Source organism: Quercus suber, unplaced genomic scaffold, assembly GCF_002906115.3.
Source record: "Quercus suber isolate HL8 unplaced genomic scaffold, Cork oak 2.0 scaffold_41, whole genome shotgun sequence".
NCBI lineage: Eukaryota > Viridiplantae > Streptophyta > Magnoliopsida > Fagales > Fagaceae > Quercus > Quercus suber.
In genome coordinates this window covers 553,351-573,408 of record NW_027069506.1, presented here as the reverse complement: position 1 = coordinate 573,408, position 20,058 = coordinate 553,351, and the positions used below count along the sequence as shown (strand labels likewise).

The window sequence follows — 20,058 nt, the reverse complement described above, 5'->3', positions numbered from 1 at the left end:
ATAGGTTAAAAGAATCATGTTACCTTAAAAATAAGAATAATAATTTCTATGACCCTTGGTCATTAATTAAAACACACATAAAGTCTCTGAATTAGGGTTGTAGATATCTTTATAGTCCTTATGAAAGTAATTACTTACCCTAGCTATAGTTACCTGCACCATTTTTCTTAGTTCTTACAGCCAGAAGATATTGACAATAATGCATGCATATGGTGTCGTATACCATAAATACAAATCTAATAAATATAATGTCCCATACCTACTGTTTAAGGGTACCATATTCTTTTACCAAATTAACTAAGGGACCATGTTAATAAAAACGCATGGCTTATTATAGCCTCAAAAGTACAGCAACCGTTAACTAATCCATGTTTCTTGTCTGTCTCCAAGTTGTTTTTTTTTTGCCGAAACATAAATTGTAAATCAAGGCCCATGTGAGTGCAAGCTTGCTACCTATCATTTTTTGCATGACAACATGATTACATTCCCTTGAAAATGTAATCTCTTCCAGCACCATTCAATGGCAACAAATTTTCTACACGTGCATGTACAATATATCATGGGCCAGCTAGTCCCCTCTATTGTCAAGGTCATAATTTTTTCTTCTAGATATGACAAGATTTTTCTTGAAACCGATATACTAGAGTAAAAATCATTCTAAGTTATTACTTGACAAGTCAAATAATCATATTCTTCTAATTATGTTACACACAATTTTACATATGCCCTATTTTTTAACTGAAACCGTGACTTATGTAACGATTTTCAACATAAAAATTTTGACTTCAAGTCATGATTTCAGTTCAAAAATTGGAATGTATGTAACAAATATTATCCTTATAATTTAATGATAATCTATATATATTAATAGTCAAAACTCAGAGAAAATCTAATTAGATTTCAATCGAATTTTCAATTTTGCTCCATATATCCCATTTAATTTTTAATTTTGTGCTAAATGAATTATTGAGTGTAAAAATCGAAGAGTCCAAATCCAATTATATTCTAAATTGGATTTCAATTGGAGTTCAATTTTCCGTTGAGTATTCATTTATTTATTTATTTTAAAATTTTTTGTGGTAAGGGAATTATTGGGTGAAAAAACCAAAAAGTTTAAATTCAATTAAATTCTAAATCATATATATATATATTGAGTAACCATTACATATTTTAGAAATATATAACTTAAAAAAATGTAAACTAATACTATGTGCAACTTAAATCCCTTCTAAAAAAAAGTATAATTGTGATTATTTTTAATTATATTCGTGTGAATTACACGGTAATATAACTTAAAGTATGTATGGCGGCATGACTACACACATTCGAGCAAATAATACACAGATATTCGAAGAATTTTGAATACCCTAAAATTCCTAGATAAGGGTTGAGAATTTCAACATTGTTGTTCTAGACCGACACAATACAATACAAGTCACTGACGGCGTGATGGTAAAACCAGCGAAGCCACGTGGGAAGTCTGAGAAGGCAAAGAAGAGGCGCAAGAAAGAAACACATTGTGTACAGATCGACACCAAGCCAAAGTTTGAAACCTATCTGAGGACCCCACACATGCTATTTGCCACCTCAGTTTGAGGTGATTGCCAGCTGTCATCTCCCCCACCATCGATCTTTACCATTATACCCCTCAGTGTTTTCACCTATTTACAGCTCCTGCCCTTGCTTTGAATCTTGTCAATCATCATAATACATAGTAAACAAACCTAACTCTTTTATCATAAAGTCCTTTATAGCCCTGCATGAATAAGCATGATATATATATATAATTTTTTTTTTTGAGAGTTTTCACATGTTTGATCTACCATGCCATTGAATTAAAATATACTTTCTCCGTCAAAGAATTCTACTCTATATTTAAGTATTTTATTTTATATTTTACCAATTACAAGTGTTTCGCTTTATACTTTACTAACTATAAGTCTATAACAAGTTACACAAAATGGCAATTTTAGGACTTTTTTCTTGAGGGGTTAGTCAGTGGCGGTTCTAGAAATTTTTTTCAAGGTGGTCACTAAGAAATTCAAATTATACAAAATCTAATAAAAAGAAAACTTCATATATTGACGACAAAAAAAAAAAAAAAACACGCAATTACATAAAATTTTACAGTTTACTTCTACAAATTTTCTTATTCTAAAATTGTTGCACGATAGTCTTTTATCAATGCTGTAAACTATGTTTCTTTCAAAATTTTAGTGAAATAAAATTTTTCTTGGGTTTTTTCTTTTTGTTTATAAGGACCTAATATATTATTAAGAGAACCAAAGTTTAAGGACAAAATTTGGCTACAAATTTAGTTGTAGCCTAAGACTACAACTCTCACTAAACAAATTAACATGACTACATATTTTGAATATCTAACCATTGAATTACATGTTCTTTATGTTCTTAAAATACATGTCAAATTTCATATCAATCGGATTTTATTTTGCTATCTGACCCGTAAACTTATTTTTCATGAATAATTTTAGACTACAAAATGCCACCTCAGTTTGAGGTGATTGCCAGCTGTCATCTCCCCCACCATCGATCTTTACCATTATACCCCTCAGTGTTTTCACCTATTTACAGCTCCTGCCCTTGCTTTGAATCTTGTCAATCATCATAATACATAGTAAACAAACCTAACTCTTTTATCATAAAGTCCTTTATAGCCCTGCATGAATAAGCATGATATATATATATAATTTTTTTTTTTGAGAGTTTTCACATGTTTGATCTACCATGCCATTGAATTAAAATATACTTTCTCCGTCAAAGAATTCTACTCTATATTTAAGTATTTTATTTTATATTTTACCAATTACAAGTGTTTCGCTTTATACTTTACTAACTATAAGTCTATAACAAGTTACACAAAATGGCAATTTTAGGACTTTTTTCTTGAGGGGTTAGTCAGTGGCGGTTCTAGAAATTTTTTTCAAGGTGGTCACTAAGAAATTCAAATTATACAAAATCTAATAAAAAGAAAACTTCATATATTGACGACAAAAAAAAAAAAAAAACACGCAATTACATAAAATTTTACAGTTTACTTCTACAAATTTTCTTATTCTAAAATTGTTGCACGATAGTCTTTTATCAATGCTGTAAACTATGTTTCTTTCAAAATTTTAGTGAAATAAAATTTTTCTTGGGTTTTTTCTTTTTGTTTATAAGGACCTAATATATTATTAAGAGAACCAAAGTTTAAGGACAAAATTTGGCTACAAATTTAGTTGTAGCCTAAGACTACAACTCTCACTAAACAAATTAACATGACTACATATTTTGAATATCTAACCATTGAATTACATGTTCTTTATGTTCTTAAAATACATGTCAAATTTCATATCAATCGGATTTTATTTTGCTATCTGACCCGTAAACTTATTTTTCATGAATAATTTTAGACTACAAAAACTCGAAATTTAAACATTTGATTTATGATATAGCTATTATTTTTTGATCTTCTTGAAATTTTGCAAATGTGGAAGATATAAGAAGAAAATGTAATCCAATCGTAGATTTGTCAAAATTCACATCCAATAATAATAAAAAAATATATATATTGAGTGGAGTTGTTGTTTTAGTCTACAACCAAGTTTGTTACCAAATTTTGTCTAAAGTTTAATTATGTTGGGCCTAAAAAAATTTAGGGTGGTCAAATTTTTTTTAAAAATAAAAAATCATATTTTTTTTAAATTTATATATAATGATAAATTTTTTCCAGGTTAGGGTGGTCCTATGACCCCCATGGACCCACTATGGAGCTACCCATGTGGTCAACAGTGATAGAGTTATGAATTTGCCATGGGGGGTGAGTAAAAAATAAAATAATTAATTAATTTTTTCTGTCTATACAACTTCCATATTCTATATAATAATCTAAAATAGTATTCTAAATACAATTTAGTATACAATACAACTATATTGTACAATAGTCTAAAAAGGAGATCGCCACTAGAAAACAACTATTGAATGCATAAAATAACATAATTAAATAACTAATAAATTAATTATAATTGAAAACATTTTTGTCAAATTAATAATAACTTATTATATTTATATGTAATATAAATTAGATAAAAATATATGATAAAGAAGAATAGTAACACACTTAAGAGCAGGAGTAAATGTGAAACTAAGAAAAAAAATAGTAACTAATATAAGTTTTTGTTTTTGAAGTGTAGACTTTTTAACCATACACATGTTCACTCTCTTAGAATTGGAGCAAGTACTAAAAAAATTCTTGGACTTGAAAATCTATAGAGCATTTATCAAACTACTTGATCAAGTAGAAAGAAAAACTAAGAAAACATAGAAGGGAGAATGAGAGATAGAGAGAATAAGGAAAGAACCACAGATGTAGATACAAATCTGTTAGTTGTAATAGTGATGTAATTTTTTTGTTGATGAATAAGAAAAGTACAAGGAAAAATAGCTTCATTTTGTTGTCAATGGCGCACAAAGTAAGTCAAAGTCCTTAAGAGAAGATTTATTTATTTTTAACAAATGAGCAAAATTTTGAAATGTTTTTTTTCTTTTTTCTTATAAAATTAAATATTTTAAGAGTAGTGCTACTAACACAATACTTTCACAAAAATTCCACAATAAAATTTAGGTGGCAAGTTATTAAAGGTAGATAAAAAAGTGATGTCAATTGTGAGTCCAAATGAAAACCAGTTATAACTTGCCATATAACTTTTATTGTGAAATTATTGTGAAAGAAGCATTAAAATTGTCATATTCAAGTTTATTTTAGTTGGATTTAAACAAAATTTAGGGTCAAGATGTTCAAAATTTTATTTTAAGTAGTCAAAATTAAAAATTTATATATAATTTTATTTTTGCTAGATCAAATGAATCCCTAGGGGTTCATTTGAACCCCGTGGCCTTAATGTAACGCCCTCCCTCGTTACATGTTTCATTTTATTATATTAAAAAAATGATATACTGTAATTTGTGGAGTATAAAGTAGTACACTTATATAATTCGAGTAGAACAAAATGTATTAATTAAATAGAAAACACTAGTAGACACACCCTATTACACACTCTTATACACACAATTGAAATGCACTGAAATTGTGACTTAAAATCACGATTTTCACTCTGTAAATCGTGTTTAGTGTATTTCAAGTGTATGTATAAAAATATGTATAATAAAGTGTGTATAATAAAAACTGCATTTAATTAATAGACAGAGGAGGGTAATGAAGATCATATAATTGACAAGGTGGCTGGAATAAAAGAACAAGTGGGTGTGTATTGTTTACCCAAAAAAAAAAGAAAAGTGGGTGTGTATTTTGGTAATTAAATTGGAACCTGGGGGTTGGTTTGGTAGCAAGTATGTCTATATTTTGATGCCACGGTTTAGCTCATACTGCATTGATTTGGAGGGGACAATCGCTGGAATAGTTGCATTGAGGTCCACTTCAACTGGAGACCACAGTGGCTACGACAAAGACACAGAGTTTAGAGGGTAAGTAAGAAAAAGAGAGACAGATTCTCTTAGCTTCATCAAGTTTCTTGATCTCTTGTACTTTGTGGTGGATCTCTAGCAATTTTATCTGTGAATATTGTTGTCAATTCTCTCTCTCTCTCTCTCTCTCTCTCTATATATATATATATATAAAGTTACCTTTGAGTTTTAAGTATTTGATTTTTGCTCTTACTTGGTTTGTTTGTTTTGTTATAGGCTATATAGTATAACATAGTTGAATTGAGAAACGAGATGGGTTATTGGAAATCAAAAGTTCTTCCAAAGATCAAGAAGGTTTTCGAGAAAAATGGTACCAAGAAATCTGCTGCTGCTGCTGAGGCTTGCAAGTCCTTTGACGAGTCTAAGGTATGTTACTTAAAATCTACTTCTTCTATCTTCAAACAAAAAAAAAATCTAAAAACCTTTTTTGATGTTTTCATACATGCTTATGCAAAGAATAGCTCAAAAAAAGGTTCTTAATTACCATTGTTTGATATGTTTGTGTTTGGTTTAGGAGCAAATTACTAAGGAGTTTGAAGAGAAGAAGACTGAGCTTCAACCTAAAGTGCTAGAAATATATGAGACTACCTCAGTAGAAATCAAGGTCAGATTATACACCAACTAGAGGCAATAAATAGGTAAAAAAACAAAAAACAAAAATAGAAAGAGAGAGCTAACTAACTTCAAATTTTCACCTCAAACAGGCTTTGGTTAAGGAACCTAAGGAGCCAGGCTTGAAGAAGCACTCAGTTGCAGTTCACAAGTTCATAGAAGAGCTGGTGAAAATTGGTACGGATTTTTTTTTTTTCCTTGATAATTTACCGATTATTATAAAAGCATAAAATGATAAGAAATAAGAAATTTTATCATTTAACTATAATATTTTAACAGTGTCACACTTAACTCAAGGCCATATGCTATGATAATTAATACGATTAAAAAAAAAAATACAACTTATACCAAAAGTTCAATTTGTTAGAAAAATTATGAATTTTACTATTTAACCGTTTAGCACTCTTACCAACAAGTGGGTCCAATATAATTTTTTTGTTATGTTACTGTCTTTAGTAACTTTTTGTGGCTTGTATTTTACTTTTTCATGATTAACTATCGTTTAATCTTCTTTATTTTTCCTGTTCACCATGTTATATATTCACAGAGTTTCCAGGGTCAAAACCAGTATCTGAAGCATCTTCAAAGTATGGTCCAGCATTGATTCCAGGCCCAGTTTTCTTTGTTTTTGAAAAGGTTTCAACTTTCATCGTCACAGAAGAGAAAGTCGAGCCAACCCCAGAAGCAACAACAACAGCAACTGAAAAAGAGAGGGAGATAGTACTTGTTGAAGAAGAGAAGAAAGAAGAGGTGGTAGAGAAAATAGAAGAAGAAGAGAAGAAAGAAGAGGTGGTGGAGAAAATAGAAGAAGAGAAAAAAGAAGTGGTGGTGGAGGCTGAGAAAGCTGAACCAACACCAACACCAACTGTGCCTGAAGCAAAGGTAGAGGAAGCTGCAGAACCAGCAAAGCCTTGATAAAATCAAGTACAGGAACTCTCTTATTAAAGTGAACTTTGTGTGAAAGTTTATAAAAGTGAAATATTGATTTGTTATTCTTTCAACTCCTCCATCCTCTTCTTGTAAGATCTCTTGGATTTGTTTTATTATGGGTTTTTTTTTTTTAAAAAAAAAAAAACTTTTTCAAAGCTTTTTATTTATGTTTTAAGTGTATAAATTTTGTGAATTAATTGTATCATTTACAAAGTAGTGAAGTGATGTAATTAAAAAAACAACGCTCTCATAAGGAGTTATTTGTTTGAATTTATCTCTCTCTCTCTCTCATAAAGATTTTTTTTTAATGTTTTTGCTAATGTAAAAAAAAAAAATATTATCTCCAAATTTGTATATACTTCTAATCACATGACTTTTTGGTTTAAATAATATACGTAAATAGTTTATAAATTGTCACGTATTGAGTTAAAAATGATTTTTACTGTAAAACCATAAACATTTGGTGACAATTTTTCACAAATATGATTTATTCAAGTAACATTTATTATTATTAGAATAATACTAGAGATACAAATTAGTTTATAAAAAATTTTACGAACTGCTGATGTGGTAAGTGATTATTGGTAAATGAAAAAATGATATTAATAGTGTGCCAAAGTAAAAACTAATAAGAAGTTTGTCACATTAACATTTTGTAAAAATATTGTAAAATAGTTTATGACAATAATATTACTCTTATTATTATATATTTTTTAATATTAGAAATAGATTCGCTAAATTTCCAAAGGTAAATCTAGGGTACATCCAGTACTCGATCCATTTTCATCAACTACAATTTTGTAATTATGCTCCTCTGGTGGAAATTTTCCTTTGGAATAGTGATCCAAAGTAGTTTTAACATTTGATTTCAGTCTAAGATTCTAGCTCTAGAGTAGGAGGAAAAATTAAGTATTCTCTTAAAAGTGCTTAATAATTACGCATAGGTCTTAAAAGAGGAAAATATTTTTACAACGTCGTAGTATTTTAACTTTAGCGGTTTAGGCCTTTAGGAAAACAAACGGAATGAGTGGAGAATAACATGGCGTTTGGTGTGAGACGTAAAATTAAAGTTGGCCAAAACTGTGTGCAATGTGTGGGGTTTCAATGCATGCAATTCCCGCTTTATGAGGGTGATAATGTGATGACTTTTCTTTTTTTTTCTTTTTTGGGTGAAGTGATATGATATATAATAATTATTTATGTGTGTTTGTTTTTAGTTGATGAACAATAAATCATCTAAATTAACCAACCATACCATGCATTTTTAAATATATATTATGCAATCAAAAGTAAATATAAATAATTATTTCAATCATCATTTAATAGGTTAAAGTAAATTTTCACCAACTTAATTTGGAGTAAAATTTTGTTTATTCATATTCTATCTCTTAAATTAATAACGAAATATTAACAAAAAATTCATGATTTGACTTTTATTTTTTATTTTTTTGGCTTTTCAATATATGACAACAAAGCAAACACTAGACAAATATGACAAGTGTTCCTTCCTACAACAAAGCAAACACAGACAATTCATACAAAATAAAAAACAAATAAGAAATTTATTTATAGAAATTAATAAAGAAATAAATTGTTTGCCTCACTTCCAAGCATAATTCATTCAACCCTATAGTATTGCCTATAGCTATGGTAATTTTTATTTTATTTTATGTTTTATTATTTTTTAATACGGTAATTAGCTACAAAGACATTGGAGGGGAAAAGACTAGCTTATATTAATTAGAGACCTCTATTAAGTCATAGTGAAATTTATGTCCAACGCATTGTGGACAAGTACAACAGCCAACTTGCCATATCCAACAAAAAGAGTTTCCTAATAGATAAAATCGAAGTGCTAAGCAATTAAAGTTTATTAATTTATTTATTTTTAATACGAAACAAGCAATCAATTAAAGTCTTGAAACTTAAATTAATTTCAACTTTTAAAACTATTTTGTGCCTAAAGTAACGACAATTTCCAATCCAAAAATATGTCAACAGCTCATTTTATCAATAAAGAAAGTATATAGTCAAGGTGTACTCATTTGGGCCCTATTTGATAATTTACAAATACTATAAACTAAAATGGCATGAGTTCAAACACTATTGTACTTGCTAACTTGACAAACAATCAAACATCTATCTATTTATTTCGTGTAAGAATGTGCATGTTATTTTCCATGTAATTGGGTTTTTTCAGACAAGGGAAGACTCATAGGTTCATCTACTTGTTACATTTTTCATTATTAATTAATGAATGTGTAATTCTCATTATACTACTCTTCACTATCTAATAAAAGCCTAAACATTGGGGGACTTCAAGTTAAGGCTTAATATAATATTTTAAAATACTACTTAAATATATCAAAAACTTAATCATAATAAATTGAGTACAATTATATTATTTTAATATTTAAAATTTTGTATTATTTAAAATTTCCACTCACATACGTATGTTCAACAATACAATTTAAATTCAAATCACACATGAATTTAAATGTTTATTTTTCAATATAGCTAGCCTCACTTTCTAATGTATGCAGTATCGGAAAGAGATGATTTTGGCTCATGGCCATGGTACTCATTGAGTGACGAAAGCTAATTATGGGCCCAGAGTGAGGAAAAAGGATATCATATATTTAGTATATTTAGCCACTCTCTCACGTAATTGTGAACCTTGCAAGTTGGCTCAAGTGGAGAACCTTTGTGTAAATTGTTTTGGTTTAATTACCTTTTGTTTCCTAACCTTTTAAATATGTGATTTTATATTTACTCTTTAACCCTTTTTTTTGGTGTTAAAATAGTCATTGTTGTTAAATAGTAGATGAAAAAAATCTGACATTATAAATGTGAAGATTAAAATAACAATTTTATGACACCTAGCTAGAATGCAATTTGGAATCCCTATGTGTCCTTTTCTATGCAAGGTTTCATTTGTTTTTACGAAAAACCTTATGTAAAAACAAGTTTTTGTGTGTGTGTGTGTGTGTGTTTTTTTTTTTTTTTTTAGTATTTGACAGTCTTAGAAAAAAATGGGTTAAATGAAAATTATTTTTTAACTTATCTTTTTTAGATTTGCATGAGTAAGAGTTGTTTTTCCCTTAAATTTTCTAAAAAACAACTCTATCCACGCCAAACTAAATAAGAAAATTGTAGAAATAGTTTTCCAAATTATTTTAAGGTCGCTACCAAGCATAATTAGAAAATAAGATAATTATCTAGAAAATAATTTTTAGAAAAATGATTAATTTTCCAAAAGAAATTTTATTGTAAAAAAAAAATAGAACAATAGATTTAGAGTAATGCCAAAGACAACAATTTTCACAACAGTTAAATTGACAAGTTTTTAGTGGTTCTTGTCTAGGCTCATCACTAAAATCATTTGTTTATCTAGAAATAACAACTTACAACCTTGATAATTATGAAATTATTTGTGCCTATATACTTATAGGCATTTTTTTTTCTTGTATAACCAAAATTAACTACATTGGAAAATGCTTGAACTACAAACTCTTTTACAATTTTATTTTACAAATTTCTAATGTAGTGAGTGATTATTTGTAAGTAAAAAAGTGATGTCAATGGTGGGCTCAAATGAGAACCAATAAAAATTTGTCACAACAACAATTTGTAAAAATGTTGTAAAATAATTTGTGGTTGTAAGATTCAATTAGATTAGGCTTGCACATAGTTGGAAACCTCAAGCCTTATCCAAACAAATAGTTGGATTGGGCTTTCACTGTCCACTTTTTGAACTTTAAATGAACAGTGTCATATGACTCATATTCAAGGTTTTAAAAATTGGACCAAACCATCCGATATGGTAAAAACCGAGAACCAAACTCAATTCTGATTATTTGACTGTTTCGGTTTTTAAAACCATGGTTGTATTAGAATAGCTAGTAGATAACAACATTTTAGGATCCTAAGAATGGTGTTGTATTCACTTCTTCAGGCCTCATTCTTCTTTGCTTAGTTCTCCACCACCAAGCCAAACCTACATTCTCTCTCAGTAAATAAAATGACCAAAACACACTTCCTCTCGCTCTCTCATTCTTGAAATGCATTTGCATGCATTAATGGTTTTTTTGGGTTGAGATCTCGAATTTTAGCTATGGCAATGGAATAACAAAATGTACACATAGTGCTATATGAGACACGTCATTACTGGCATAATTGTAAGTGATAGGTAAAAAAAAATATTGTCAATGATGGGTCTAGATGAGAATTGGTATAAACTTGCCACATCAATAACATTAAAAAAGTTGTCAAATTTTGTGTGTATGTGGCATTCTCTTCACTTCTACTTCTTCTTCTTCTTCTTCTTCTCTCTCATATAAAAAATATTTCAATAGTCAGGGGATGGAATTTGGACCTCACATGTCTTCATTAAAAATTCAAGGAGATACCACAAGTTAGCATGTTTTATACTAGTGTTGAAACTAGCATGAAAAGGCAAACTTTTTGAACCTGATGTTTAGGGTACATGAGGAAATGTAAAGAAAAATCTAATGTTTCTATTATACTATTAGCTAGTTGATTATTAAAAAAAAGTACTGTTGGGTATAAAATTTGTCCATTCGCATATATTGTTACAGGGAAAATCTATCCCACGGCCAAGTCTTAAAAGATTATTGAGTACAAAATTTGTCTATTCACATATATTGTTAGAGGGATAATCTATCCCACGGCCAAGTCTTAAAAGAAGAAGAAGAACGGCCAAGTCTTAAGAGATTATTGAGTATAAAATTTGTCTATTCACATATATTGTTAGCGGGAAAATCTATCCCACGGCCAAGTCTTAAAAGTACAACCATAATTTTCTAATTGGCCAAAGTTTCCAAAAATTGGACCAAACTTTAGAAATGAAATCTACTCGAAGACAAAACAAGTAACAGAATCAACAGCATTTGTCATTTCAGACTTTGGGAAAATTCTAAAACCATGGGTCCATGACAACTAGGTTGGAATTGGTTATGTGATGGATTGGCCGAGAGTGATTCTTCCAGAGACATCAAATTTGATTTCCATTCTGCAAGATCGGATTGAATTTTCTCAAAAAGAAGTTTATAATTTGAAACAGTAATATATTTTCTCGCGCAGTCAACAGATAAGATAAATCTAGTTATCATCCTCAGGATCAAAATCCTTAATCTTTACATCAGCGTCTTCTCCGTACTGAATGCAGTTGTCAATTTGAGCCAGCACATATTGTATACTGCAAAAGACAAGTCAGCATTTACTCTCTAATTATATGAAAAATCGGAATTATGTCATCTTTGTAACTAAATTTGCTTGAAAATATTTCATGACTTCAAAAGTAAACAAACCAGCCAAGATAAATATGGAAGACTACGAACAAAAGAAATACTAATAAGAACATATATAGTACACTTTCTCTACCACCAGTTGAAGCCCGAAGCTTCATCATATGATATGGTTCTAAGTGCAGACCCCCAAAAGAAATGGCAACTTATGGTGTCTGCAAGTGACAAATTGTAGTATGGCAGAAATTTTGGTTTACAAATACAGGCTTAGGTTTCGAGAAACAAAAAATCTAATAAAACCAATTCAAAATTTATTTCACCGTCTTGGAATTGGTTAAAACCAAACTAAACCAGTTCTCTTGTTTGCAAACACCCTGCAAGAACCTTGACGGCACTAGAAAAGATAGCCTCATGTAGGTCTTGACTCTTGAAGGGTAAAGGGTCACAACAATCCGACCAATAAATAATAGGCCAAAAGGGTAATGTTCGATTCAGCCTAAGTATTTTTTTTTTGTAGGTATTATTGATTCCCTAGTTTCACTTGTCTTCTCCAGTTCTTTACACCTTGATCTTTTTTCTTTTTTTTCACTCTTATTTTATCCATTCTTTGTTGTGACTTCAGAGGTTCAACCATCTGTCTTCCATCCTAGGCTGATTTATCACCAAACTTAACAAATAAGATGAGCAAAACCTTTTCTTATACTGAGATGTTTTAGTCTTCGGACATTATCCTAAACCTATTCCCAATGTTACAGAAATAAAAAATATATTAAGTAGAATGCAACCTATTAAAGGCATCAATTTGATGCCAACACAGGCCACTCCACCACCCTTCTGTAGTTGAACAAATAAGAAAACTTATGCTACACCATATTCAGTCAAGAAGACAGCAAAAACTATAAGAATCATAGTCCCAAAATTTAAATCTAAATGCCATCTGAAATTATTAACTACATTTCACTGTCAGCCTAAGTTTTTTTATTCAAATGATAAATCCCAAGGTAAATAAACCTTTGGACTAAAATAATCAAAAACTTTAAAAAACATTTCATAAATCCAGTTCCAAGGATTTTTTTCATAGGTTAAAACTACAAAAGCTAAGTTTGCAAGCACAACATAATACTGTCAATGAGAGAGAGAGAGAGAGAATACCTGCCTCCTTCCTCAGGTCAAGGGGCACAAAACTCACCATGCTAAACCCATCCACCTAACACAACAAAAATTATATAGCAGTTTCAAAAAATCCAGCCCATCCCCATTGCAGGTCAAAAAAAGAGAGACCAAGAGCAATTTGGCGCTTGAAAAATTAAAATAATCTTGTACAACCAATGAAGGCCAATAATTACTACAAATCACATAACCATGCACAATTACAACTCTTCAACCAAAAAATACTTACTATCAGAATAACTAATTCCTTATAAGCTCTCAGGTAAATGTACAATCTAAGATGATGCAGCTTACATTATATCAGATTACGTAGTCTCCCAAATGAGAGTAAAATATTGATACAGATCATATAACCAGAACCACAAATCAACCCATCTACAATACCCTGATACAGGAGAAGCTAACAAAGAAAACAGACCACTCACAAAAGAGCATCTCTTCCAAGAAACTTAATCATGCACCTCTAAAAAATAAAGATGTTTCCTTGCCTTTAGTTAAACTGAGACCTCCTCCCCCTTATAAATGCTAGGTAGAGGGTGAGGTCATGGGTTCAAGACTCATTGGGTGCGTGTGTAACTTACCAATCACAGTAAATGGAGACGCTTCCTACAACAAATTTCATACAACATAAGCAAAAAGTGATCAGGGACAGCCATAATGTGCAGTCGGAAAGTAATTAAAATAAAGATATCCTTAAAATACCAAAAAAGTTTACATTGATATCAAGATCACTCCAAAAGAAATGTAAAGTAGATCAACATTGATTATATGTGACCACAATACTGACAAGCAGTTTCCAGCAGAGGCAATGTGTTAAAATTATAAGTAGTTTAGTTACTCACTAGTTCAATCAAAGATTTATTCAGTTTAGCAAATTGAGGAGCCATGTGTTGATTCAACTCTGATAACAAAAACTGAGGCTCTGGATTCAGAAAACTGAGAGCAGTAGAAGTGCAAAACATAATAGATTGTTAAATTTAATAAAAATGGTGTGTACCATACAAGTTATATAAAGTAGTAATGGTAAAAGAGCTCACTCTTCAACATCCCTTTTGTTAGTCACAAGGTCCATTTTGGAGAGGATATTAACATGGGGCAATTCAAGTTGGATCATTGCAGAAAGTGATGCCATGCAACCACTAATGAACTTGGTCACATCTGTCAGGAACTAATAATAAAATATTGAAACCATTAGTAATAATTATGAGACAGTTCATGATAGTATTAAAATAAAGAACAAGCCAAAGCAAGAAAAGAAGTAACCAATTTCATACAAACCTGTGAATCAAGCAAGTATACACCACAAACATTAAAATTTTTACGATTCAACTGTTCCACAAAATTCCGCAGCACTGGCACATGTGAAAAGAGTTCTATCTGGCCTGGATATATATCTTAAGGTTAGGATATATAATTATATTTTTGCAGTTATGAAATAGGCATGTTGAAGATACAAGCTCAAAATATCCACTCTATATCACATCAAAGGCTAAAATATGAGTGGTAATGCTGAATCTTTTTATTTGATTGATAAGCCCAATGGTTCTTCAACCCAAGACAACACCTCCTACCTAGAATTCATAGGGGGAGAGGTGCCAACTGAACTATAGCTCATTGGAAATGCAGAATCCAATTTTTCATCAGCAGAACTGCTAGGAACATCTTCTGGCTGAAATAGGAAGGATATGCTTTATGAACTCATTTAACAATTTGGAATTTAGTCCCTTTATGTTTGATGTGGATTTTGTGGAAGGAACGGAATCACCGTGCTTTTGAAGATTTAAGTTCAGTGAGTCAATTGCAAAAATTGTTGATTAGAACTTCCATGCATGAGGTTTTACCAATAGCAATTCTAATGTTGATTTTGAAGAGTCGATACTTCTGCACATGATTACTTATTCTTTGTAATTTTTTAGACTTCTTTATGTTCTTCACACATGAAATATATATATATATATATATTTTTTTTTAATAAAATATTCCTACTTATAAAATAAAATGAAATCATTGAGACATTTTTCCAATTACAATTTAGTTGGTTTCATTCAAGGTTCATGTTGCTTGTCTTTTTCTTCTTACATTTTTTCCAATCCCCTTTCTACCTTTCTTTAGTTTTTAAAAGTAAAAGTTCCAGTCACCCTTATAGTAGATGCAAAATTTACGAGATAGAGAGAGAGTTCTCCCCCCTTAATGCGGCCAAGAGATTTTATTAGTCAAGTTAATGGGTACCTCCAAAGTTTCCCTTTTCATAATGTTTACTAAGGCAAAATTGGGATGGGACCTCAGATATTCATTACTACAAGGTGCTCATTTGCACAATAGTGAACATGAAAGGAACAAGGACAATCCTGCCGACTCTCTAAAATATTCAAGAATGATTCCTGGGACACTAGAACTTACCACAAAATATTTTTTTCATTTTAAATAAAAAATTACTGAATAGATTAATACAATTCACACACCTATATGGAATTGAACAGATAACCTTATGCTCCAATCCATATTTCTGGGGTGAGGAGAAGCCACTAGATCCAAAGACCACTAGCCCTCTTTCCTCTTACGTTTTTTTTTTTTTTTTTTTTTACTAGGCAATAAATGATCTACTGCAAATTAAGGATAAAATACTGTATAAAAAAAAAAAAATAAAATTAAAACTAGAAAAATATCTTAAGGTATTCACTGCTTTTGTGTTTATGCATTTTCCATGGTCATGAGACATATCCATAAATTGTCAACTTATGGAAACAAAACTACAACTAACTAGTAGTTTGCCATAAAGCGAAGTCAAAATCATGATAAATACAAACATATATACAAACAAGCATACAACTAGACAAGTAGGGATACCTGGGCAGTCAAAAACCAAGCAGTCATCATCCAAATAATTGTCCAATTCTTCCATCAACCAATCATCGAGATTATCTTCGAGGTGTCTAAAAATGGAAATTAAGGCCATTCATTTTGCAACAAGATAATCATTCAAGGTAGCCAATACAAGCATGCTTTACTAGTAAACATTCAAGGTCCTTATGGACTTAAACATAGACAATAATCACAAGTAAATACACATTGCAAAAGCATACAAGAAAGGCGAAGAAAAAAGTTGTACAAATTTAATAAAAAGGATACTCCATGCAGTACATAAGGCCACCACTGGGACCCAATCCAAGTTCCTCCATGACATCATCTAAGTTAATGAGTTCCCTTATATCTGCAACCAAGAGGGGGGAAAAAAAGCCAACAACACATCATTTCCAAGTTACTTACACACTTAGTTGGTCTAGAATCTACAACCTCGCCCTCAATTCAATTATTATGGTAGGAGGAAATTTCAATTGAGCTAAAGCTCATTGGTAACCCATCATTTCCAATCCAGCAAATCAGATATAACTTTTTTTTTTTTTTTATGACATAAGAGAAGTTCACTCTGTTAATCAAACTCTTACGAGCAACTGACCCCATCAACCAGAACTAGTTACCGGGTAATCCAGGTTCTTTTCACCCTTGACTGGCTAAACAGTTTATCCTACAACATAAGAGAACTTGCTTCACTCTGATAATCTATCTCTTACTTGCAACTAACCCCACCTGCTACAACTAGTGACCAGGTAATCCCTGTCGGACTATGCAGTTTATCGTGGCAAAATAAGATATAACTAATTAACAAAATAGAGCTAAAAAAAAACCAACAACCCCAACTAACTCACCCATTGCAACAGGATAGTCGAAATTCTCAGCAGCAGGATCCAAGTTCACAATATGTATCGACCGTTGCATGGCTTCACAATGTCGGTACAAACTAGAACAATAAGTTGACTGAGTGTATATATAAACAGTTAGTCCAACCATATTTAAAAATATAATAAGAAGCAACATATATAGAATTTAGATAAGACTGTGACAATAAAATATTTACCTTGCCACTGCCAGCAGGGCCAATAACAAGCCCATTATGACACGACTGTTTTGTGTAGACTCTGGCCGGCGTGGCTGAGTGAGTCACTCTCACAATCTCAACTCCTGACTCTCTCTCTCTCTCTCTCTTCCAGAATTTGGTTTGTTTACACTCAGTTGATTCTGAAAAAAAACCTCAGTTAAAAGCTAAAATAGGTTTTTACTTTTTGTTCTTGTTAATTTTTTGGTTGGGAAGTTGGGCTATTGGGCTGATAATCTTGAAGGGAGGTCTAAGGTTTTGGAAGAGATTATATCCAATAAAAAAAAATTGAGGCTGTTGCGGCCCAACTAAATTGCTAGAAATATATGAGGTTTCCTCGGTAGAAAATAAAAATCAAGGTCAGATAAGATATTTACACACCAACAACTAGAGGCAATGCACAGGGGAAAAAAAAAAAAAAAACAAAACAAAACAAAACAAAAAAAAATTGAGAGAGGCAGAGAGCTAACCAACTTCAAATTTTTACTTCAAACAAGATGTCACGAGTTCATAGAAGAGCTGGTGAAAATTGGCATGATCTTTTTTTTTACTATCCTTGATTTTTTTTTTTTTAAGAGAGTTTCAACTTATAGTATCCGTTCTAAATGATAGCTCTTTATTATTAAATTAAGACACCAATTAATTTTTGGTGTAGATAGGAATTGTGGGGCCAGAACATCAGGTAACCTTGGCCCATTCCAAGCCAGGCCCAAGGGCCCGCGCCGAGAATGCATGAGGGGTCCGAGAATGAAAGCGCAAGGACCGACCCCCGAGGAACATATCCGAGGATGGCCCTACCCTCGGGCGTCCGAGATCTCGGAAGAACACGAGCACCACCCCACCCAAGAGGACTTTTTAAATATCCGAGGAGGAGAGGGTTCAGTGCCATGCGTCGGCGACAGGAGCACAGCGAAGGAGCAAGCCTTAGGCGAGCTGTCACCTCTGCATTGAATGCCCTCAACTAACGTCCTGGGCGCATTAATGAGGACAAAACTCTTGAACAGTGCTGCCTTGGGTGCTACAACCCACTGGAGGAATAGGGATGCGATTGATGGGACAGGCTCTCAAGTGGTGGCCTGACTGATTGACAAATGGAGGGTTAGGATCAGTTTAGAGAGGTATATAACGTAGGGAGTCTCTCCTGAAAGAGAGACGGAAAAAACGGCATTAAGAAGTCTTGTAATGACCCGTGCCCTCTGAACCTTTGTAATCAATCTTGAAAGAAATAATAAGAACATTAAGCTTGGTAAGACCAGTCCGAGGAGCATCATTGTGCATCCCAATCCATGTTTAAGTTGATGAATCCACATGCAACCATGCAGGACAGTTGTACCCCTTACTAGGGCCTAGTTCTTGAGCCTACGCTCTACAAATTCATTAAAGGGCAAGCTGGGCTTGGGTCTACTCTCTCAACCTAAGAGAGTTTCAACTTATGGTATCCGTTCCTCATGATAGCTCTTTATTATCAAAGTAAGACACCAATTAATTTTTGGTGTAGACAGGAATTGAATTCTAGATATCTTATACAACCATTAGAAATTTTACGATCCTTAATAAATGACCAATTATTATAAAAGCATAAACCAATAAGAAATAAGAAATTTTATTGTTTAACAATCATATTTTGACGCTGTCACACATTAATACTATAAAAATTAAAAATAAATTAAAACTACCATTTATCCCTTTTTTTTTTTTTTTAAATATAGAAAAACTGCCATTTATCCTAAAAGTTCAAATTGTTAGAAAATTATGAATTTTAATAGTTTAACACTCTTATTGACATGTGGGTTCAATATAATTTTTTATTATGTTACTATTTTAGACTAGTTAGTTAAAACATGTCATATACACGTAAAATTTGCGTACATACATAAAAATTAAAAATAACTCGCGTTCAACCTTTCATCTATTTCCAAAGATACAATAATAAACACATTAATTTCAATTTGAAAGTTAAAATTCCGTAATAATCACTACCCATAACATTCGGATGCTCAAATACGAATATAAGAATTTTTGAAACATACTTTTTTGAAAGATGCCGAAATATACCCGCCCATATGCTTGCTAGGGGTGTCAATGTTCAACCCAACTTGCGAACACAACACGAACCCAACACAGGTTTTTGCGGGTTAGGGTTAGGCCTTAATGGGTTTGGGTTATAAACAGGTCAACTCGAAAGCGACACAATAGAAAACGTGTCATAAGCGGGTCAATCCACGTAATCCGCAATAGACACATTTGACAACCCAATTTATTTGTATCAATCTGAAATGACTCATTTTACACAACCCGTTTAACTCATATAACAAATAAATATTCATTATATTTTAGATTTGTCAAATACCTTTTATATTCAACCTATATTTTAATTTTTTTTTAAAGGTGCGTAATTACAAAAACTTATAAATGATATAATTGGAAATTAAAATTTTATAAACCCTAAATCCTACAAACCCTAACTTTCTAAACCTTCTTATAAATATCTAATTTCATTTTTTACATTGACATTGTTGTTTATCTAGGAATTTTACTCATTTGAAATTGATGAAAAGTCTACCCATTCACAAAAAGTCAATTAGAAATTTATTTATATTAGCCAAGAGTGGACAGGAGTGCAAACTTAGATATTCTCTCATTTTGAAAAGCAAAGCAGTT

At 31.3% G+C, this 20,058-nt stretch overlaps 2 protein-coding genes across 4 annotated transcripts; one reads left to right on the top strand and one right to left on the bottom strand.

Moving 5' to 3' along the window:
• The first annotated feature begins 5,351 nt into the window (after positions 1 to 5,351).
• LOC112030875 (plasma membrane-associated cation-binding protein 1) lies at positions 5,352 to 7,154 on the top strand. Of its 3 annotated transcripts, none has more exons than XM_024063545.2 (5): positions 5,352 to 5,484; positions 5,701 to 5,850; positions 5,999 to 6,088; positions 6,189 to 6,273; positions 6,644 to 7,154. In XM_024063545.2, exons 2-5 carry the CDS (start codon positions 5,737 to 5,739, stop codon positions 7,009 to 7,011), a joined length of 657 nt encoding a protein of 218 aa, XP_023919313.1. In that variant the 5' UTR covers positions 5,352 to 5,484; positions 5,701 to 5,736; the 3' UTR covers positions 7,012 to 7,154. The 3 variants fall into 3 exon arrangements, with proteins under 3 accessions (XP_023919313.1, XP_065627303.1, XP_065627302.1); XM_065771231.1 differs by lacking the exon at positions 5,352 to 5,484 and adding an exon at positions 5,530 to 5,551; XM_065771230.1 differs by lacking the exon at positions 5,352 to 5,484 and adding an exon at positions 5,547 to 5,583.
• A 4,622-nt stretch (positions 7,155 to 11,776) lies between these two features.
• On the bottom strand, positions 11,777 to 17,404 carry LOC112030843 (GPN-loop GTPase 3). The gene is made up of 9 exons (XM_065771229.1): positions 17,380 to 17,404; positions 17,171 to 17,279; positions 16,593 to 16,674; positions 16,311 to 16,396; positions 14,742 to 14,845; positions 14,501 to 14,631; positions 14,306 to 14,399; positions 13,446 to 13,500; positions 11,777 to 12,244 (listed from the first exon to the last, which is right to left on the bottom strand). Exons 2-9 carry the CDS (start codon positions 17,238 to 17,240, stop codon positions 12,183 to 12,185), a joined length of 684 nt encoding a protein of 227 aa, XP_065627301.1. The 5' UTR covers positions 17,241 to 17,279; positions 17,380 to 17,404; the 3' UTR covers positions 11,777 to 12,182.
• Between the last annotated feature and the right edge of the window lie 2,654 nt (positions 17,405 to 20,058).

Excerpts from the sequence above, each read along its gene's own strand:
- LOC112030875 (XM_024063545.2), top strand. The coding sequence starts at position 5,737 with ATGGGTTATTGGAAATCAAAAGTTCTTCCAAAGATCAAGAAGGTTTTC. Across the intron at positions 5,851-5,998 it reads AGTCCTTTGACGAGTCTAAG|GAGCAAATTACTAAGGAGTT; the intron begins GTATGTTACTTA and ends TGTTTGGTTTAG. Across the intron at positions 6,274-6,643 it reads AGAAGAGCTGGTGAAAATTG|AGTTTCCAGGGTCAAAACCA; the intron begins GTACGGATTTTT and ends ATATATTCACAG.
- LOC112030843 (XM_065771229.1), bottom strand. The coding sequence starts at position 17,240 with ATGCAACGGTCGATACATATTGTGAACTTGGATCCTGCTGCTGAGAAT. Across the intron at positions 16,675-17,170 it reads CGACTATCCTGTTGCAATGG|ATATAAGGGAACTCATTAAC; the intron begins GTGAGTTAGTTG and ends TCTTGGTTGCAG. Across the intron at positions 16,397-16,592 it reads GGCCTTATGTACTGCATGGA|ACACCTCGAAGATAATCTCG; the intron begins GTATCCTTTTTA and ends TTCCATTTTTAG.